This window comes from Rhincodon typus, chromosome 1 (genome assembly GCF_021869965.1).
Source record: "Rhincodon typus isolate 14 chromosome 1, sRhiTyp1.1, whole genome shotgun sequence".
NCBI classification, from domain to species: Eukaryota; Metazoa; Chordata; class Chondrichthyes; order Orectolobiformes; family Rhincodontidae; genus Rhincodon; species Rhincodon typus.
This window is the reverse complement of record NC_063332.1, coordinates 113,791,377-113,814,733: the sequence shown is the minus strand read 5'-3', so window position 1 is coordinate 113,814,733 and position 23,357 is coordinate 113,791,377. Positions and strand designations below refer to the sequence as shown.

Sequence of the window (23,357 nt, the reverse complement as noted above, 5' to 3'; positions counted from 1 at the left end):
CTGGCTCCATCCCCGCCTCTTCGACCTGTTTGTTTCCTCTCCACCTATCCTCTCCTCTATCCCTCTTCTATCCGCCTCCCACTCTCTTTCTATTTATTTCAGAACCCCCTTCCCCTCCCCCTTTTCTGATGAAAGGTCTAGGCCCGAAACATCTATGAAGAGCTGTGTGTATGCCACACAGTTGCACAGGACAGGATGCTGAAGACAGGGTTAGGATAGAGATTGGGAATTGAACAATTTACTGCTTAATTTTGTCAGAGCTGAGCTAACCACTTAAAACGGTTTATTAAGGGATCAGATAAAGGAATCTCTGGGGAACCTGTGCCTTTGAGACTGTCGTGATCTAGTAAAGAAGGTTCTGTAGGAGTGTGCCATATGGGTGAATGTGATTCGAGGGAAAAATTGGTAGAGTGGATAGATAACAGATCCTTTGTACAAAAGCCAAGTTAAAGTCCTTTGGAACTGCACGTAATGCGACATGTTTGTGGGGAGTGATGTGATTGCCTGTGGTTGAGTAAGACATTATTATGTTGTTTTCACTAGTTGAACTGCAACTTATCTTTTTATTGAAGTATCATTTGCCTTGTAAATTTATATTTAATGTATATTCATGCTGATTCATGTTAAAGTCAAATTCAAAAGTCAAAAGTCGGGATGCCCGACTTCATCCGAAAACCAGCCCAGCTCGTCGCCGCCTCCTTGACCTGTCCGTCTTTTCTCCCACCTATCCATTCCTCTCACCTCACTGACCAACCCCCACCTCCACCTCCTACCTACCAACTTCATCCCCGCCTCCTTGACCTGTCCATCTTCCCTTGACTGACCAAACCCCATCCTAACTCCCCACCTACACTCACCTTTACAGGCTCCATTCCCGCCTCCTTGACCTGTCCGTCTCCTCTCCACCTACCTGCTCCTTTATCCATCTTCCATCCGCCTCCCCCTCTGTCTCTATTTATTTCAGAATCCCCTTCCCCGACCCCCCCTCCCCCATTTCGGAAGAAGGGTCCAGACCCGAAACGTCAGCTTTCCTGCTCGGCCTGCTGTGTTCATCCAGCTCTACACCTTGTTATCTCAGATTCTCCAGCATCGGCAGTTCCTACTATCTCCGCTACAAGAAGTAAAATCTTTTTTCGAAATTTCTTCATTTGGGATTCATTTGATAACTTTTTTTATTTTGGTTTACAGTTTTCTTGTGAAGCAAGTACCAATCAGCTCCTTAGATTTTCATGATTCCTTTGCTGACATTTATCTGGCTATTCTACTAACACTGATAGTTGTCAAACTGTTGCTTTACATGCCAGAGCTAACAAACTATGATGAACTTTGATTTTAATAATTAGAAAAATTTACTGGAGAAATCTATCTCAAAATGATTACACCAAAGCAGTTTGATCTGTTCTCTTTGATACTGTGCATTAACATGACATTTATCCAGTTATTATCTTACCTCATTTGGTGGTAATAATGCAAATGGTTTGATAACAGCTGCCAATGGAACCTGAGATTGTTTGGCTATGTCTGCTGTACTAGGGAAGCAGTAAGTTGTGCAGCGTATAAAACGAGGGCTTGCATTTCCTTTAAAATATAAATGAAACAAAAAAATGAATATTTGTTATATTCCTCGGCAGAGGTTTAATTGGCTTACAGTTTCTTCACTGCGATAGACTATTCATAAAACTTAAAAGAAAAATAAAGGTTTCCAATTGCTGATATATTTCATAGAAAAGTATAGGATATTGTACAATCCTGTAGATGGTCAGATGACATCCTAATTCAAATTCCGTGCAGGGACAAGGGGTTACCTTTCCTCCAAAGGTTTGTGGAAGAGGATAATGAGTAACCTCATTATTTCTATCCATTTCAGTAAATCATGGTGGCAAATCATTTCAGCTGAGTTTAACTGTCATCAAAAACACTACTCTACCTTAACATCGGAGAGAGGTGTGACAACAAACACACAGTTGAAGCGACAAGAGTTGACAGTGCTTCCATGTTCTCATTGCTCCTAACTGCCATTGCATGAACTGTAGTGGAAAGGCGGTACACTAGGTTGGAGTGGGCATCTCTGGCTGATCACAACTGTAGGGGTCACTTGCTTGAGCTTTACCAGGTTAGAGAAAAATAAAACTTATGCTACTGGCTGATATTTGTCGTTTGCTACTTTAATAGTGATATGATGTTAGGGAACTAATAGAGACGATTTAGCACAACACCAAATGGTACTTAATGTTGATTTGAATATTTAAATTCTTGGACTTTCTGCACCCAGAATGGAATGCCTACCGTGTGTGTCCATCTCAATTTAATCAGACAGGACACAATATTTATGCTGCTGAATCACTTTACTCAGATATAATTATGTTACCTATTGGCAGCACATCTGTAAAGGTAGTGGTTACAGACATCAGCAGTTCTTACTATCTCTGGGTGGTTACAGACAGTGAGTGCTTATGATACCACATAAGGGCAGTCAGCATTTCTCAAAAAGGAAGTACGTCCTGCTTGCAGACAGCAGAAAAACACATTTGGAAGGATAATAGTTAGCCTGTAATTGGCTGGATTTAAAGCAGCACAGGGATTGGTGTGGGATGAAATGAACAAAATTCCCCAGCAGCCACTGACCAGTGTGATCTCATAGATTCAGATACATACAGCACGGAAACAGACCCTTTGGTCCAGCTCATCCATGCTGACCATATATCGTATATAAATCTAGTCCCATTTGCCAGCATTTGGCCCATATCCCTCTGAACCCTTCTTATTTATATACCCACCCAGATGTTTCGTACCAACCTCCACTACTTCTTCTGGCAGCTAGTTCCATACACGCACCACCCTCTGCGTGAAAAAGTTGCCCCTCAGGTCCCTTTTAAATCTTTCCACTTTCGCCTTAAAGCTATCCTCTCTAGTTTTGGACTCCCCCACCCTTGGGAAAAGAAGTTGTCGGTTTACCCTATCCATGCCCTTCATATTTTACAAATCTCTGTAAGGTGACCCCTCAGCCTCCAACCCTCCAGGGAAAATAGCCCCAGCCTACTCAGCCTCTCCCTATAGCTCAAACTCTCCAACCCTGGCAACATCTTTGTAAATCTTTTCTGAACCCTTTTTAGTTTCACAACATCCTTCCTATAGCAGGGAGACCAGAATTGTACACAATACTCCGAAAGTGACCAAACCAATGTCCTGTACAGCCGCAACATGACGTCCCAACTCCCATACTCAATACACTGGCCAATAAAGGCAAGTATACCAAATGTCTTGTTGCCAGAAGTTGCAAACCAGCTGCAGGCTAACAGAGTGGAATCCCATTGATTGATAGAGACGGTGATAGGAAGCATGCAAGACAATGTGTGCGCAGTCTGTGGCACTTTGCATTTTCATAAATTCTGCAATGCGTCAAGTTTACTGCTCTCTTGTCCTGCTTTACACTATCCATAAGGAAGTGGATATACATGGTTCCGGTTTAAAGGCTCTTAACAATCTCCTTGATACATCGGAAAATTGTGAGATGTTGCTGATGTCACTTGTGACTTCTGAAAAAGCTCTCAGCATAAGTAAACAAAACTCCAAAGAACTGTGGATGCTGGAAATCAGAAACAAAAACAGGAATTACTGGAAAAAACTCAGCAGGTCTGGCAACATCTGTGAAGAGAAAGCAGTGTTAACATTTCAGGGCCAGTGACACTTCTTCAGCACTGATTGTAGCCAGGAAAAGGTTGGTATATATGCTGAAGATGGGGTGAGGGCAGGAATGAAATGCAACCCAGAGATAGAAAAACAGTTGGGTAGACAAAGGAATGGGTGAAGGTCAGCCTGGGAGAATTAATAGCTGCCAATGGGGACCATTAGTGGCTGACAATAGGTTGGTTGTGGTAGCAGCCCAAGTGATGACAAGGCCTGGGACATGGGTGCTCAGACCCTAAAATGATTGAACTCGATACGGAGTCCTGAAGGCAGCAGGGTCCCCAAGTGGAAAATGAGATGCTGTTCTTCCAGCTTCCTCTGAGCTTCACTGTAACACTACATCAAGCCTGAGACAGAGATGTTGGCCAGGGAACACAGTGGTGTGCTGAAGTGGCAGGCAACTGGAAGCTCAGGGTCAGTTATGTGGAAGAACACAGGCATTCTACAAAGCAAACCCTGTCTGTGCTTCGAATCCCCAGTGTAGAACAGAACCTATTGTCAGCAGCAAATACAATACATTAGACTGAGTAAAGTGTAGGTAAATCACTTCTTCACATGGAAAATGTGTCTGGGGCCTTGGATATTGAGGAGGAAGGAAGTGAACGGGAAGATGTTACACCTTTTGCGATTGCAGGCGAAGGTGCTGTGGGGTGGTGGGGAGGTGTTGGGAGTGGAGGAGTTGGAGACCAAAGTGTCGTGGAGTAACGGTCCCTGTGGTAAGCTGTTCGTAGTGGATTCACCAATTCCCACAGTTACCTTGACTATACATCTCACACCCTGCATCCTGTAAAGACTCTGTTCCATTCTCCCATTTTCTCCGTCTCCATCACATCTATTCTGGCTATTCAAGCTTCTATAAAAGAGGGCCACCAAAATATACACCTTCTTCCTCAACCAAGGATTTCCCACCACTGTGCTTGACAGGGCCCTCAGCAACTTCTGACCCATCTCTTGCACTGTGGCCCTCACCCCGTCTCTTCCTTCTCACAACAGCAATAGGGTTCCCAGGTCCTCACTTACCACCCCACCAACATCCACCTCCAAAAGATGACTGGTCTCCATTTCTGTCACCTCCAGTGGGATGCCACCATGAGTCACATATTCCCCTCCCCTCTCTTGTATGCCTCAGACTTTTTCTAGCATACTTGGATTTAATGGGTTTTCAGCCACATACAGAATGAGATCCAAGACTTCTTAGCTAACTGAATGTTTGTATGAAATGCAGTTCCTGTTTAAGAGAGAGTTTTAAACAATCAAGGGCTCAAATTTACAAAAATGCTCGAGTTCCTTCCGAATCCAGAAAATAGAATATTACAACCCAAACCACCTGCACTGCATTATATCATAACACATTCACTTAATGTAAAATAAGGTCAAATATGTTCTTATCAGACTTTACTTGACTGTAAAATGGCAGGAAATCACTCAAATGTATGGTGGTGGGCTAGATATAAAGTGTACCAAGAATTAAGAATGGTAGTACCACAGTACTATAGTTCATGCCCCGTTATGATTTCATATCATTTACAAAAATTCGAATCACCAATTTAACAATATTAACTAACATGTTACCTTGATCCTGTACCACACAGTTGGTGGTAACAAGGGGAGGAATTTGGCCCTTGGTATTTGTTACAAAGAGCTGTCCTGATCTTCGAACTTTATCTTCTTCTATAACGTGGATCTAAAAGAAATGTACATAGTTATATATTTTCAAATTAAGATCCAATGCTTCCATTATGCACAAAGCATTTTTAATTTATGTACAGTATTTATAAAATTGCATGCTAATGTTTTTACTGTTCTTTTAAAGTTAAAACCTGATAGTTTAGTTACAACTAACTTCTCCAAAGATAGCCCTATGTTAAGGGAAAGGCAAATACATTGTTATGTACATAAAAACAAATATGAGTTTATCAATGATGCAAGCTATCAACTTAAATGTCCCTCTTCTGATTCCTGATCTGGACATCACCGCTCTTCCACAAAGGTCAAAGAAAGAAACCCAGAAATTGCCAGAAAAGCTCAGCAGGTCTGGCAGCATCTATAAAGAGAAATCAGAGTTAATGTTTCGGATCCAGCAAACCTTTCTCAGAACACTTTCTTCATCAAAGAAAGGTGGCTGGGATGCAAAAAGAGGTCAGACAATGGAACAGGTGAAGTAAGAAAAGGCATGGCAAGACAAAGAATTGAGAGCAACTAAATGAGAGAGGGACATACAATGGAAAATGTAAGAAAAAGAGATATGGGAGAGATAAGGACAAACAGAAGGAGGGAGGAAAAGTAGAGAGATTGAGACATATAGTGAAATGATCAGGCAGGGAAAAATGGATTAAATAATTCAAAGAGACGATAAGAAAGAGAAAGATTAAAACTGCACAATTACAGCAACAAAACAAGAGAGAATTATGTCAAAGGGGACAGCATGAGGGGGACAGAGTCCAGTAAAATGTCAAAGAAATGACAAAGGGAAAAGGCTTTGTAAGAGATGAAGAAAGTGATATACAAAATGAGATTTGGTATAGAGAATGAGAAAAAAAACAATGCCAAATTGTTGAAACAACTGCACATCAAAAGATTGTGAAATAAATTCAGGGTACAAAGAGAAAGAGAAATCAATGAAAAAATATTTGACAAAGACAAACCAGGGTGTCAGAAGGATGTGGTGCGAATGAAGTTCCTTTGAGCTTCTGTCATACTGCTGCTGTAATGTTGAAGAAACTGTGGTAGAAACCTAATTTACACCCATAAATGGGGGCTTCTGCTATCTATCCAATGAAATTAAAATGATGGAACATGAGAAGCTCTGAGGAAATTCTCCCTCAGGACTTTTAACATAGGTTTTGAAACCAATTCGGTTACTCAGTCTGCTTTTAATTAGGGCCAGCAGAGGTTACGGATAAGTCAAACACTATTTTCATTGCATTGCAGCCTGATTATCTTGGGCTGTTAACAACAAGTTCTTCCATTCCACCCTCTCCCTCTCTCACCTGATCAGACACAGATTGAAAGGGAACCCCAAAGAGATTTGTCAGTGGGGTTTCTGCCAACCTTTTTACTAGCTACCCAAATGCATCCAAAAAAATGCACAAACTAAAAGATCACAAGATCAAATGTAGAAGTAAATTATTGAGCCCATTGATTCTGTTCTGCCATTCAATGTTTCAATGTATATGTACTGAATTCAATAATCTTCAACAACATTTTCCTGCCTTATCCCATTACCCTTGATTTCCTTAATGATTAAAAATCTGTCTACTCAGCCTTGAATGTACACACCCATCCTCAACAGCTTCTGTAGTAAAGAATTTCACAGATTCACCACTCTCTGTGACAAAGATTTCTTGGTCATCTGTGTTAAATGGGTGTGTCCTTACTTTGAGATTAGGCTCTCTATTCCTAGATTCTCTCACGAGGGGAAAGACCTTTCTGCATTTAACCTGTTAAGTCACCTAAGAATCTTGTGCATTTCAATAAGATCTCTTCTCATTCTCCTAAACTCAATGAGTGCAAGTCCAACCTACTCAACCACTCCTCATAAGAAAATCCTCCATACCCAGGATCAACCTAGCGCATTTTCTCTGGACTGGCTATAATCAGTGTATCTTCCGTTACAGAATGAGAGCAAAACTGTTCACAGTATTCTAGCTGTGCTGACCAGTGCCTTGTATAGTTTCAGCAAGACCTCCTATTTTATACTCTATTCCCTTTGAAATAAAATCCAGCATTCCATTTGCCTTCCCATTATCTGCTGCTTGGATGCTAGCATTTTGTAATTCATGCACTAGGGCCCCCAAATCCCTCTATGTGGAAGCTTTCTATTGTCTTTCTCTACTTAAATAATATTCAGCTCTGCCATTCATTCTGTCAAAGTGCATAATTTCATATTTTCCCACATTATATTCCACCGGCCAAGTTTTTGCCCACTCAACCCATCTACTCTCCTCTCTATAAGCTTGTGCCATCCTCACCACATGTGTTCCCACTTATTTTTCTCATTTTCAAACGTGGCAATAGTGTATTCACTTCTGTCATCTAAATCAATAAGTTATTTGGAATATATGTGTGCCCAGCACTAATACTAATAGTTACAGGTTGCCATCCTGAACATGCCCCCTTATTCCCAACTCTGTCTTCTATGAGTTAGCCAAATCTTCCATTTATGCTAAGATACTATCTTGGGCCCTTGTCTTACTAGGAAGCTTAACATTCAGTACCTAATTTATGGATTCTTGGAAGAGTACTACCAGTACATCCATTATTTCTGCAGCTTTTTCCTTTAAAATTCTACGATACAATCCATCAAAGCCAGTGGAATTAACAGCTTAAAGCCTTTGCCAAAACTTTAAAGGCCTAAAGCCCACTAGCGTCCTCGTATATTTTCTCTAGTGACAGTTATTGTGTTTATTTCCTTTCCACGCTTTAGCTCCTTTATTATTTAGTATTATTGTCATGCAATTAATATCCTCAACCATGAAGACGGGGTGCAAAGTATCTATTCAATTCCTCTGCCATTTGCTGGCTCCCATTACTACATGCCCAGCTTTGCTCTCTAAAGTGCCTATGTCCAATGGCACCTCTGTCTTCCTTTTTATATATATAAAAGATGTTCATACTGTTTGTTTATATGCCACTTCCTCATTTGCCCTCAAAGTTTAATTTTCTCACTCTTATCTATTTGGTCATCTTTGTTGGCTTTTAAAACTTTCTCATTTCTTTGATTTATCACTAATCTTTGCCACATTGTATATGTTTCTTTCAATTTGGTAGTGTCCTTAACTCTTTCATTAATCATTGTTGGTTTATCCAACTCCTAAAGCCCTTCATCCTCACTGGGATACATCCTTGACATAAGTCATGAACTTTTTCTTAAATGTTTCATCATTGTTCAACCATCGTTTTGGCTAAACTACTTTCCCAGTCCAATCCGGCCAATTGTGCTCTCATTCTTGTAAATACCTTCACTTAAGTTTAGCACAGTTGATTTGGACCCAAGTTTCTCGCTCTTAAACTGAATGCTAAATTCTATGACGTTAAGGTCACGCTTCCTGAGGGGATCTTTTATTCTGCAATCGTTTACTAAATATACCTCTTTACAGATTATCATATCGAAAATAGCCCAATTCCTGCTTTGATCCAAAACATCCCAAATGCATTTTATGAATTCTTCCTCACAGCAACCTCTGCCAACATGATTTTCCCAATCTATATGAAGGTCAGGTTCAGTCATGATTAATGTACTGTCTTTTAGAAGATTGCCTCTTTATCTCATGATTTATTCTCTGTCCTACACTAACTACTGTTAGTGGACCTAGAATATAATCCCAGCAATGTTTTCTTCTCCATGTTATTGCTTACTTCCACCCATATTGATTCTATACCATCTGATCCAAAGTAATTTCTTAATAACCACAAAACATGGCCTCTTACAGTTTTGTGGACACTGGGCAACGTGGGGAAAAAAAAAATCACAAACATAGTTGTAGCAGTAATAGGAGATATTTCCCAATCAGCAAATTTCATCAAAATACTTATGTACTTATACTAAATATAAACGCCATTTTAGACAAGTATTGGCTCACTTAATATAAGCCTATTAAATATTCATACCTGTATTTTGTGAATTAGAACATGAATTATTTAAATGTTGACAGAAAAAACTGTGCAATTATAGTATTGATCTTTCAAGAGTCATCCTTTAAAGGAAAATTCATTAATTTTAAAATGTAATGCTTTTGTATGCTTCATCCCAAATATAAATGCAGCTGTGTAAATCAATTAAATTGCAATAAAGTGGGCAGATTCTGCAATATTGCACCCCTGGGAGATCCTCTCTGGGCAGGTTTTTCATTATGAATAGGCAGGTAACAATCTGTGGTGACCTGTAATGTGCCTGGGAGAACAATCTCAAAGAATTTACCCTCAGTCCCTTTACCAAATTATAGACAATTCCCAATGTTTCTGAAACGTATTCTGAATTGATAGAAGATAAAACTTGCATATATCTTTAACCAATACACCAACCTTTGGAAACATCTTCACAACTGTAACAAATTAGAAGTTGGATTATTGCATTAACTTTCAACCACATGATGTATGGTATCAAGTGACTGAGCATGCACAGCTCATAATATACTGTCTGCTATAGTTTATTTATATGTGAACATTAATAATGGAGTGATGATTCCTTATTAGTACCTTTGGCCAACAAAGAAAAGGTTATTAATCATCTTACCATATTGCTATAAATCAAGTGGAGTACAAATAGTTAAAAGCATTCAAGCAGCCTAAATTTTTGAGGTGTTGTTTGACAGAATACAGAAACTCTATTCTGAAATGTTTTACCAGTTAAGCATGCTAACAGGAATTGGCTATACTTCAGAAAAAAAACTACTAACATTTTACAATACTCTATGCTTGTTTCAAAACTATCAAACAGTTAGACTGAATTTTGCAAAATGTGAATAATTTTGTCTGCACTAGGAGGCTTCAGCTTTCTGATAGTCACTGGGTGCATCATGGAGTGTTCATTGTTAACTAAAAGTACCTTGAACAATAACTTTTTTGTAACAACCACAGTGAAAAGGTTCAAACCTGCATCGGCCAAATGCTTATAGCTTCAAATATTCACTGTTTTGAGAGCTGATTTTTGAACAGCACAATTGATAAACACAGTTTTCAAGTGATCCACTACCATCCGCTACAACTGGTAGAACATTCATGTCTGGAATTTCTGAAGTTTCTCCAATCTTTTCATTAAAGTTTCACAGATGGTCAAAGTAAACTCGAGGAATGAGTCTAAGCAACTGTTCATAGTTTTTTTTCTGTGTTTCAGTTGAAGATATGGATGAGAGCAGAAAAGCCTCACAGAAATTCTACCCATATGTATTCAGTCTCTGCACTTACTTTTGATGATTATCTGAGATAAGAGCGTTTCATAATGAATGGGTGTTCATAACGTCTAAATCCTTGGCTATCCATCTGTACTGCTTGTTCTGGACTAGTCATAGAGATATACAGCACAAAAACAGACATTTTGGTCCAACTCGTCCATGCCGACCAGAAATCCTAAACTAACTTCATCCCATTTGCCAGCATTTGGCCCATATCCCTCTAAGCCCTTCCTATTCATATACCCATTCAGATGCCTTTTAAATGCTGTAATCGTACCAGCCTCCACCACTTCCTCTGGCAGCTCAATCCATATGCACACCACCTTCAGCCTGAGAAAGTTGTCCCTTAGGTCCCTTTTATATCTTTCCCCTCTACCTTAAACCTATGCCCTCTAGTTTTGGACTCCCACACCCCGGGGAAAAGACCTTGACCTATCCATGCCCCTCATGATTTTATAAACCTCTATAAGGTCACCCCTCAGCCTCCAACAAAGCAACATTCGTAAAAAGAAACTCAGCAAAAGAGAAAATAGTGAATTTTGTACAGGGAATAGTATTTTGGAATAAGGGAGCTAATCTTGACTCCAATAAGAATAAAAACAGGTACAGATGTAAAGAAGGCTGCCAATTTTATCAGCTGTTTTACACAATGACACAAAACCAAGCTGCTGAAATACAGACAGAAGAAGCTAAGACTGCGAGAAATTGAATCGATGCAAATTCACACGAGACAAACATTGTTACTTTAGCACTTGGCAATTTTACATTAGGATAATGTTGATTGGAAAATCTGGGTTCTAGGCTGAAAATAAAATAAACAGTACAGAGAAAATAAGAAAATATGAAATGCAGAAGGTGTTGTGCACAGATGATAGGATGGCGTAAATAGTCTTTGGCTTGTCAAAAACATTGCAGGTGTGAACTCCTGCTCACCTAAGTAATCCTGCTGCCACCTAATGGCATTATCCTCATTCCCACAGCAAGTGAAAATCTGCTGCAGTTTATAAACAAGAAAGCATTTCAAGTTTTAAAGAGGTTAATACAACAAGAGCATAGTGATTGGAGAACTGCGGGGGATCTCATGTGACCAATATCCTATGATTCTCAAAAGTTTCTGCACACTAAATATTGTCAGTGATAAAGTAGAGGGTACAAGACTATTCAGAACCCAAGAAGGAAGGCTCAGAGCAGGATGGTTCATGCCGTCTGAAGTGAGATTATAAAAACAAGCAGTGCCACATCAACCCCTTGTAAATTGCACTAACATATCAAAAATATTTTGACTTCATCAGATTGTCTCTGACACGCAAAGGCATAAATAGCGCAAAGTCCTTAAGTAATTCTGGAAGTGCAGTACACTTCTATACCATCCATTTTCACCAAATAGAAACAACAAAGTTAATGAAATAATGAACGGATACAACATGATTTTAAAGCATAATATCACGAACAGGGAAACCCCTCATGTGGTGCAAATAGTGGATATGTTAGAGAAGTCCATAAGCCATGGCTGCATTTACTGGCAGTAGGAGGGGGAGGCAATGGCCGAGTGGTATTATCGCTGGACCATTAATCCAGAGACCCAATAACATTCTGGGCACCCGAGTTCAAATCCCGCCATGGCAGGGGGTGGAATTTGAATTCAATAAAATATCTGGAATCATGATCATGAACCCATTGTCAATTGTAGGAAAAAGCTATCTGGTTCACTAATGCCCTTTAGGGAAGGAAACTGTCATCCTTACCTGGTCTGGCCTACATCTGACTCCAGACCAACAGCAATGTGGTTGATTCTGAACTGCCGTCTGGGCAATTAGGGATTGGCAATAAATGCTGCCCGGTCAGCAACGCCCTTATCCCGTGAATTAATTTAAGAAAAGATATATCAGGCTAAGCAGAATATCCCGATGGAAGAGGCAGCTCAAGGGATTTTGCAGCTATGAGTCATCAGGAAGAGTTTCTAAATGTTAATGGTTCCTTCCATAATGGTAGCATTGACCACTTTTATAGATATTGACAATATCATCCCAGTTAGGATATCCATAACTGAGTTTGAACCAATTGCTAATTCTCTACTGTTTCTTTTCATCTTCTTCTTAAAACCCCCCTTTCCATCTCTTATACAGTCACCTCTAACAAATGTGAGCATGTCATGGATTTCTTCGTCACCAAGATTGAGACAATTTGATCAACCGTATCTGCCAGTTTTTTCACTTCTCTTAGCCCACCAAGCCAACCTTTCTCCAAGACTCTCCTCTGCCCTAATCCTGAATTTGTAACTTTATTTTCCAAGGCATCTCCCTTTACAGCCTTTCTGAATTCATTTTGTCCATGCAAACTACCTTTAGATCTCTCACCCCTATTCACACTGAACTACAGACCATCTAACCTCCCTTCCTGCTTCCCACACTAACTGATATTGTTAATGGTTCTCTATCCTCAGAAAGTGTCCCTATTTCCTTCAGATCTATTATAATTATCACTCTTCAAAAAACAAACCTCAATTCCTCCATCCTGGTAAATTACCATCCAATCAGGTGGTTAGCACTGCAGCCTCACAGCGCCAGGGACCCAGGTTCCATTCCAGCCTCAGGCGACTGCCTGTGCGGAGTTTGCACATTCTCCCCGTGTCGGCGTGGGTTTCCTCTGGGAGCTCCGGTTTCCTCCCACAGTCCAAAGATGTGCAGGCTAGGTGGATTGGCACTACACGCTAAATTGCCTGTAGTGTTCAGGGGTGTGTGGGTTATAGGGGGATGGGTCTGGGTGGGATGCTGCAAGGGTCGGTGTGGACTTGTTGGGCCAAAGGGCCTGTTTCCACACCGTAGGGATCCTATGATTCTACGATCTCCAATATCCCTTTGCTAATCAAAATCCTTTGAACATCTTGTCACTTCCCAAATCCTGTTCTTGAACACCATGTCTGAATTCCTGAAAACATGCTTCTGTTGTGGTCACAGTGCTGACGTGGCTCTAATCAAATTCACAAATAACAGCTTATGTGAATATGAGAAAAGTAAACTTGTCCATCTTGTCCTTCACAATCGGTTTATAACCTTTGGAGAATCAGCTGATCCCGCCACTTCCACATTATCCAACAGGGTGGGTGTGTCCTCGCCTCATTCCATTCTTATCTGCCTAATCATGGCTACAGAGTTACAATCAATGGTTTATCTTCACATTCTCACAGCTATATACTGATGGCTCCAAGACTGTATCCTGGACTTTCTTCACTTCCTTATCCATACGCTGTCAGTTTCCAGATGTAGGCGGTAGGCACAGTTGTTCTTCACTGTCACCTCTCTCGTCATGTTCATTGCTGCTGTATTATTAGACTGCTTATCTGACATCCAGTACTCAAGCAGCAGAGATTATTGAAATTAAATATTTTGAAGACTGACACCATTACCTTTGGACCCACTACAATTTTGCTTCCTTGGCAGCGGCTCCATCTCTCTCCCTGGGAAATGTCAAAGGCTGAACCAGACTGGTCAAAATCTCACTGTCATATTCGACACCAAGATGAGATTTCCACCACATATCTGCACAATCACTAAGACTATTTATTTAAAAAGCTGTGACATCACCTAACCTTGTTTCTGTCTCAGCTCTCCTGCTGAAACTCACATTGATGCTAGTTACCTCAAGACTTAATCATTTTAATGCTTTCCCAGCTGGCCTGCCAACTTCTACCTTAAAACATTAAAGCCATCTAATACTGTACTGCTGGAATTCTAACTTACAGTAAATCTCTTACTCGTCACCCTCATGCTCACTTATCTTGGCTCCCAGTTAAGGAAGGTCTCAAATTTACTATTCTTATCCTTGTTTTCAAACTATCAAGAGCCTAATCCATGTATTTATCTGTGATGTCTTCCAGTACTATAACTGAGATATCTGTGCTCTTCCAATTCCTGACTCTTGTGGATCCCAATTTAAATCATTCTATCACTAATAGCCATGACTTCAACTGCCAAAGCTCTGGATTTCCCTTCCTAAACCTCTTTAAGGCAGAAAGTAAAGGTAAAAGTAGAGACAATCTTTAAAACCTACCTCTTAGTTATACTTTTTATCACCTTGCCTTAAAGATCCTCAATTAGCTCATTTTCTTTATAATGACTATATGCAGCGGGATACCATAAGAGCTAAAGTTGTTACAAGTTAAAATAGTCATATTCCATGATAATTTGTGATACCATTGCTGGGTTGTGCTACAGCAGTTCCCTTATCTATTCAAGCAGCAGAAGCAGTAGTTAAGTGTATCACCGATCACTCATATTACAGCAAAACCTACAGCTTCACTGTAATTGTTGTCAGTCTTAGTCCTCAGGAAGTATCATCAACCTTCGTTGAATTAAGTGAAGAATGCAAATATAAAGGCTAGATTTTTGTCAAAGAGACACATATTGGGAATCAGAAATTTTCTCATATCCATGAGCCTGTCTCCTTCATGGAAGAGCCCACTTGCCTTATTTTCACATTAGAGACAGGCTGCATAAGGACAAGTGGTTATGTGTATATGCATTATATATGTTGGGTAGAATGAGCCAATACTCTCCGGAGTTTATAAGGTTAAGAGGTGAAACATTGAAACATAAGACTCTGCTGGGGTTTCACAGTGCATATGCTGAGAGATTGTTTCCCCCTGGTAGAAATCCTAACACTAGATGCAAAGCCTCAGAATAAGGAGGCTATCATTTAAGATTGGTGGCACAGTGGCTCAGTGGTTAGCACTGCTGCCTCACAGCACCAGGGACCTGGGTTCAATTCCAGCCTCGGGTGACAGTCTGTGTAGAGTTTGCACGTTCTCCTTGCATTTGTGTGGGTTTGCTCCAGTTTCCTCCTACAGTCCCAAGATGTACAGGTTGGGTGGATTGGCTATGCTAAATTGCCCATAGTATCTAAAGTAGTGGGTGAATCAGGGTGGAATGCTCTTTGGAGGGTCAGTGTGGACTCAATGGGTTGAATAGCCTGCTTGCACACTGTAGGGATTTGATGATCTTTGATCTTCTAAGTCTGAGATTTTTGGGAATTTGGTCTTTCAAATAGTTGTGAATCTTTGTAACTCTCTATCCAGAGGCTGTAGATGTTCATACAAGGTTAAGATGGATAAACTTTTGAATTCCAAGGAAATCAAGGAATTTGGGATTGGATGGAAAACTAAGTAGAATTAAGGATAAGATGAACCATGAAATTATTGAATGGCAGAACAGGCTGAAGGCACCATATGGTCCACTCCTGCTCCTATTTCTTGTTATTGCATTATGTTAATTATGGAAAACAAAAGAACCATGGAAACATCTAGGCCATCATACATTCATAATGCAAAGCAATGAACCTAGCACCAGTTACAAACCAAAAATCAACAAAATGAAAACCCTTCCTTTGGTCAAGTGTTCACCATACCTGTAAATGACATCACTGATGTCCTTGAGGAGAATATTTACAGGAATTTCCCACTCTGCCAACGTGGTTTTGGCAAAGGATCAGAGGAAATCCCAGAGAAACAGTCCAATTGTCAATTTTTGTCCCTCTCCCAGGATTTAGGTATTCAGTTTACTTTGTTAGATTAAAGCCGATGCAAAGTGTGTACATGTTCTTTCTGTATACAAGAATAAGGCCCTGCATATTAATAGCTGCAGCTTCCAATATGCCCAAGCATGCCACACTACAAACCCGAGTGGCAAACTTAAATTGGTTGTTAGTGCAATTCCTAGCACAGTCAAGATTATATGTGTCAAATTGCATCCAATATCAAAGTCACATCCAATGTCGTACACTATGTTTTAGCCTTTCACACACGGCTGATTAGGTACGATCAGTTTGAATTTTTGGAAAGGCCAGCAATTTTTTTAAAATCTTGATTCTATGATTCTATATTAAGAGAAATTCAGGTACTATTTTCATGGAAGAATTCTGATCTCTTATTGCAACTCAGGCTGCAGTTCAGGGAAGTTGTGAATGGGAATTTCTCAGAGGCAGTCTATCGTAATTTCAGTGCAAGATTCACAATCAGGTTGGAGTGACAAGAACCCGAGCAGAAGAATTACAACGTCCCTTGCTGGTGGGTTTCCACATCGGGCGTGGCCCATAGAATTACCCAGACGGCTTTCTGCCACCTTCTGACCCACTTTTGACGTGTCCACAATTTTATGGGAGCGTTCAGATAATGCCAACAAAGGGCCACTTCTGCCACCTAGTCTCCGTTTTGAGGTTGGTAGGAGGTTCGATGGCATGGGGCAAAGCATGGCAGATCCCCCACACCAAGGTGTGTCCCCCCCCGCAAGTTGTCCCTCCTCCCATTAAGGCCTCCAGCCTCTTCACCACCACTGCCTGTATTTTTCCTCCTTACTGTGAGACTCCACCAAAGGCACACATGATCCTGGACACTGGAACCTAGACTCTGGAGGCAACTTAAAAACCAAACGAACTGCGGATGCTGTAAATCAGGAACAAAAACAAAGTTGCTGGAAAAGCTCAGCAGGTCTGGCAGCATCTGTGGAGGAGAAAACAGAGTTAACGTTTCGGGTCCGGTGACCCTTCCTCAGAACTCATTCCATACATGAGATGTGGGCCAAATGCTGGCAAATGGGACTAGATTTATCTAGGATCTCTGGTCGGCATGGACGAGTTGGACCGAAAGATCTGTTTCCATGCTGTACTTCTCTATGATTCTGAGGAAGGGTCACCGGACCCGAAACGTTAACTCTTTTTTCTTCTCCACAGATACTGCCAGACCTGCTGAGCTTTTGCAGCAACTTTGTTTTTGTTCTGGAGGCAACTTGTAGTCTTAGCCCATATTGCCACTAGCACTACTGAGATGAAAACATTTTCAACCAATCTGAATAGTGGCAGGTCTCTGAGATGGGCCTGCTGCACATGCTTACAGCCATACTAGTCTGAAGAAGCCTGATCTCATCTGACCTTCCAAGCTAAGCAGACTCAAGGCTGGTTAGCATTTGGATGGGAGACCACCTGGGAACACCAGGTGCAGCAGCTTGCCTTTATTGGTCAGTGCATTGAGTATTGGAGTTGGGAGGTCATTTTGCAGCTGTACAGGACATTGGTTAGGCCAATTTTGGAATACTGTGTGTAATTCTGGTCTCCTTGCTATAGGAGGGACGTTGTGAAACTTGAAAGGGTTCAGAAAAGATTTCCAAGAATGTTGCCAGGGTTGGAGGGTTTGAGCTACAGGGAGAGGCTGAATATGCTATTTTCTACAGACCGTCGGAGGCTGAGGGGTGACCTTATAAAATCATGAGGGGCATGGATAGGGTAAACAAATAAGGTCTTTTCCCAAGGGTGGGGGAGTCCAAAACTACAGGGCAGAGGTTTAAGGTGAGAGGGGAAAGTTTAAAAGGGATGCAGAAGGCGGTGCATGTATGGAATGAGCTGCCAGAGGAAGTGGCAGAGGCTGGTACAATTACAACATTTGAAAGGCGTATGGATGGGTCTATGAATAGGAAGGGTTGAGAGAGATATGGGCCAAATGCTGGCAAATGGGACTAGATTTATCTAGGATCTCTGGTTGGCATGGACGAGTTGGACCGAAAGATCTGTTTCCATGCTGTACTTCTCTATGATTCTAAGTGAACAATACAAAGCCATCTTTAGACAATTAAGATGGAGAACTGAATGGCTGCTGTGATTTGCAAGCATGTATCCCCCATTAACTCTACCAGTAACAGGACACCCCAGGCGTCTGCAATAAAGTGTAACGTGCATTGGGAAGGCAAACAGTGAGTGATGAGTCAGTATGAGAGAGGCTGATTGTTAAATATACTAGATTGGATGAAACAGAAAATGAGGTACAGTGTAAGAGACAGCAACATTGTGGAATGTCAGTCTGCCTGGCCAATGGAAAGAAAAATACCAGAAAGCAAAAGATAATTCAATAGACTCCTAATGGCTGCAGGCCAGTTTATTTAGCCTTGGAACTGTGAAAAAAATTTTTGAAGTTGCACTGCTACAGTTGGTTGACCCTGTTTGCTGACTGACATCTTTGGAAATATCTTTAAAGTATTGTAGTTTTCTAGATTCAACAGGGTTTCAAATGGAACATTATCCAGGTGTTTTTGCTGCTGCGCTATTGCCAAATCAACTTTTGCAATGATTCTCGCAGTCGTATGCAATTGCTTTAAAAACCCATCTTACATTTTTTTTTAAAAATGTATCTGTTTGTGATTAGAAGCAAAAATAAGCCAGAAGCAAATTATTGTTTTATGCTGGTTGGCCAGACAATGATTTGTGGATGAAGTAGCTGAGAAACTAGAATTGCTTGTACTATTTTGGTGCTAACACAGAAACATAGAAGATTGCAGCAGGAGGTGGCCATTCAGCCCTTCGAGCCTGCTCCGCCATTCTTCCTGATCATGGCTGATTGTCCAACTCAATAGCCTAATTCTGCTTCCTCTCCATAAACTGGGCACACCACAATGGCATCTGCCACCTGTGGGTCACTTATGGGGGAAATTCTGATGCACACCATTTTGTCAAGATTTTAAAATGTGCCAGAATTATGCATCTGGCAGAGCATGATGCCAATCTGCATGCAATGTTGATTTAATTCTTATGATGTAAGTTTGTACGTCAACACTCCAAAAAATGCTTTGTTGGTCTCACACCATTCAACAAATTTTCTACAGCAGAAAGGACCCCCTTTGCATGAACACTGTTTAACAGGGTCACCTATTACTTACAGCTAAGTGTTGTTAGTTTATACCAGTTGTTGCTTCTATTCTACAAATATTTGTATTTTCATTTTTGTTTCGACTTGCAAAAATTGACAGGGCGCGGTGTTGCGGCAGACATTAGATGACATTTTGCTGACATCAAGGCTTCTACCCAAATCAATGACTCACATGCAGATCAGCATTTCCCTTGGAAAGCTGTATTTCTTAGAGAAAAGTAGAGGGCACACAGAGCAAGGACAGGCTGCTAGATGAGAAAAGAGCAGGAGATGAAGACTCCGGCAGAAGTCATATCTACCCAAGATGCTCAGGGAACAATTCTCACAGCTGAACCTCAGGGAAGAATGCGTAAGATGTCAACACTTCAGTAAAGGTGTCTGCAATGAAATCTGCCACCTATGGTAGCAACATTGCATTGTCAATGGCTGTGAAGATGTCAGTGGCAAAAACTTTCAATCATCTAGTTTTCCAACTTGGAACTGGAGACGTTTGCAGCATCTTGTAGCTTTCCATCTAAAGTTCCATGAGAAAAGTCACTAGATGACCATGAAAGCTAAATGTATTTCATTCACACTTGCTAGAGTGAACTCTCAGCTTTGCCAGAATCTACCATTGTAGATTTCCCCAATGTGCAGGGTACTATTAGTTGTATGCATTATCTTTATTGGCCCTGCATACAAACAGTGCTCTATTCCAGATCCAAAAGGGATTCCACTCTCTCAACATTGGTTTGTGACCAATATAGCGACCTCTGCATGTCAAAAATGAAAATACAAATATTTGTAGAATAGAAGCAACAACTGGTATAAACTAACAGCACTTAGCTGTAAGTAATAGGTGATCCTGTTAAACAGTGTGGAGCTGGAAGAACACAGCAGGTCAGGCAGCATCAGAGGACTAGGAGAGTTGACATTTCAGGCCTAGACCCTTCATCAGACCAATGACTGATATCTTTCATTAGTCATAATGTCTTCGTTGCCTTCTACTCTACATGTTGATCCCTACTAGAAATAATTATAATTTCCTTCCTAACTTGCTGAAAAATAAAACCATACATTGCTAATCCATCTTTGTGGATTGTCTTCTCAACAAATTTTAATCACACTCTTAGCCAAAGATTTCAGTTGGACTCGAATTTCATTGGTTCATGAGTTCAACTGTGGTCCTTCTGAATGATGGAGCAGGCTCGAAGGACTGAGTGACAACCTTCTGCTGCTAATTTCTATGTTTTCTTGTTCCTATGCTATGATGAAAAGTATTTCTCTCATGCCTAACTCATTGCTTGAGACTTGTAAATTTATCCGGCGTCCTCAAAGGATGACTCTGGAATTCAAAGATCTGCCTAAAAAATAACAAAACATATAAACAAGGTGGGAATAAACAAAGAATAGCAGATGCTGGAGATCTGAAATAAAAACACATTGCTGGAGAATTTCAGCAGGTCTGGCAGCATTTATAAATAGTAAGGCGGAGTTAATGTTTTGAGTCCAGTGGCCCTTTGTCAGAACTGAAAGCAGCAGGGTATTTATGATGATGACTGGGGAGTGGGAAGGAATGAAATGAATAAATAGAGACAGTGCCCAGAGAGAGAGAAGAAAGAAGCAGAGAAAGGGATTCCTGATAGGAAGCTGGGGAAGAAGTAATTGCAGAAGGGATGCTAATGGGAACTGTGAATAGTGGAAAATGAGTTGGCTGCGCTGCAAGCAACCACTAAGAGCTGGACCTTGGGGGTGGGTAGTGAACATGGAGGAAGATGCTCACGCTCTGAAATTGTTAAACTCAATGTCGAGTACCGAGGGCTATACCGTACCTAGGTGCAAGTGTCCGAGTTAGCATGGAGGAAACGGAGGAAATAGGAAGGATAGTCAAGCCTGACAGCCCATGGGGAGGGGTCAGGTGATGAGGGTGGGAGATGTCAGGTACCAGAGGTTTGATCCAATGGTGAGGTTCTGTTAGAGTTTTAAATCTTTATTATTTGCTAATTCCTTCTAACACTCCTATTTGATAGTGCCATCTTAGACATCTTGCCACAGATTAAAGTTGCATGGTATTCTAAGTGGATCAAAAGATATTGGACAGCTGGAAGCTAGTAACTTCAGTTATAAAAATCATATTTTCAATGTAAAGTATGTAAACATGTACATGAATATTTTTCCCTCATCTTATACACACTGTATTTTAATGCCTTTTTCTTGTGGGTACTGGCCCATTCAGTCAGTACATCTGTAAAACATGGACTTAAGAATATAAATTAAAAAAAACAACTCAACTTTATCTAGTTGAAAAGGTAAGGTCTACAACAAAGCTGGATAATTTAAGTTGGACTGAATCACATCTGGTCTTTGGAATGATAGCTATCAAAAGAATTGAATACAATGCACAGGAAGTTACTGAACTGCTAATCCTTTGGAAGATTCACAACTTTGAGATGGGGACTACAGGTACAAGCTTTGGATTTTATGGGATAAAGCGCACATTTCAACCAGACATCGTAAACACTTTGCAATGCCTCTACAGAGCACCTAATACCAGTTATGGACATACAATCAAATTGAACTATAGGAAATTCCTGAAATATTACCCACACTGAATAAGGATCAAGAGGTGTCTGAAGCTAAATAAAATTAAACACACAGCACAGAATCTTCCCCAATTTGGGCACTTCCAATTTGTATCTGGTGCTGCAAATTCTTAGGATTGTGTGTGAGATGGTTTATTGAAATATTAACAGCTGATCAGAAACAAGAGCAGAAATTGCTGGGAAAACTCAGCAGTTCTGACAGCATCTGTGGGGAGTAAGCAGAGTGAATGTTTTGGGTCCTGTGACCCTGCTTCAAACCTAATTGTACCTCAGAAAAGATTGATATATTTTTCTGATGATGGGACGGGGGAAGCACCATCGACACCAGACACGCATTCCCATCCCCTCCCCTCCCTCGTCAGCCTTTCACAGGAACAGTTCCCTGCAGGACACCTTGGTTCACTGCTCCTCCGTTCCCAACACCTCCCCACACCCCCATGGCACCTTCGCAGAAAGTGTAACACCTGCCCGTTTACTTCCTCCCTCCTCACTATCCAAGGCCCCAAACACGCCTTCCAGGCACTTTACTCAATATAATCTACAGTACTTGATGCTTACAATGTGATCTCCGTTACATTGACAAGACGGAATGCAGTCTGGGAGATAGCTTTGTGGAACAGCTACATTCTGTCCGCAGAAATGACCATGAGCTTTCTGTGTTCTGCCACTTCAACACACTACTGTTGTCCCTGGCCAACACCTCTATCTCAGGCTTGCTGTAGTGACCCAGCGAAGCTCAGCACAAGTTAGAACAGCAGCATCTCATCTTTGGCTTGGGGACCCTGCAGCCTGCAGGACTCAATATTGAGTTCAGTAAGTTTAGGATGTGAGCACCTTCTCCCATGTCCTTACCCCAACCCCTACATGCCAGGCCTTGTCACCACATCGGCTGTTATCAGAACCAACCCACTGTCAACTATTAATGGTGCCCATTAGCATTTTTCCATTTTTCCAGGCTGACTTTTACCAATTTCTTTGTCTGTCCCATTGTTTTTCTCTCTCCATTGCCCCATATCATTTACTCCTCACCTCTCGCCCATCCCATCTTCAGCAAATATACCAACATTTTCCTAGCTACAAGCAGTTCTGAAGAAGGCACACTGACCCAAAACTTTAACTCTGCTTTCTCTCCACAGATGCTGCCAGACCTGAGATTTTCCAGCAATTTCTGCTTTTATTTCTGATTACCAGCATTCCATAGTTCTTTGTTTACTTTTTATTGATAGATCAATGTCTGTTGTACAAACTAGAAGTCAAAAAAAATGAGAGGAAACAAAGTTTGGAATTAAAATATTCATTATGTACCATATTGCCAAAAGAGATGATTAATTTGAAAACAAAACTACCTAAATACTTTCTTCTATAATAAAAGAAGCATTTTCCCGACATTACTGATGCAGTTAGAATGCCTCTTGAAGTCCAAGTAGAATAAATGGCTAGTCAGCAGTGACACAAGGAATTATAATGAAATTATACAAGTTCATAAATGCAGTCCAAACAAAACGAAGA

The 23,357-nt window shown here is 40.8% G+C and overlaps 1 protein-coding gene across 2 annotated transcripts in view; it reads right to left on the bottom strand.

The window, feature by feature from the left end:
* sec24d (SEC24 homolog D, COPII coat complex component) overlaps positions 1 to 23,357 on the bottom strand; it is a 180,788-nt gene that overhangs the window by 121,399 nt on the left and 36,032 nt on the right. For both annotated transcript variants that reach the window (XM_048595371.1, XM_048595369.1), the window contains exons 7-8: positions 5,260 to 5,371; positions 1,451 to 1,578 (exon numbers count right to left, since the gene is read on the bottom strand). In XM_048595371.1, coding sequence (XP_048451328.1) covers positions 1,451 to 1,578; positions 5,260 to 5,371 — 240 coding nt within the window. The remainder of the gene's footprint in view (positions 1 to 1,450; positions 1,579 to 5,259; positions 5,372 to 23,357) is intronic.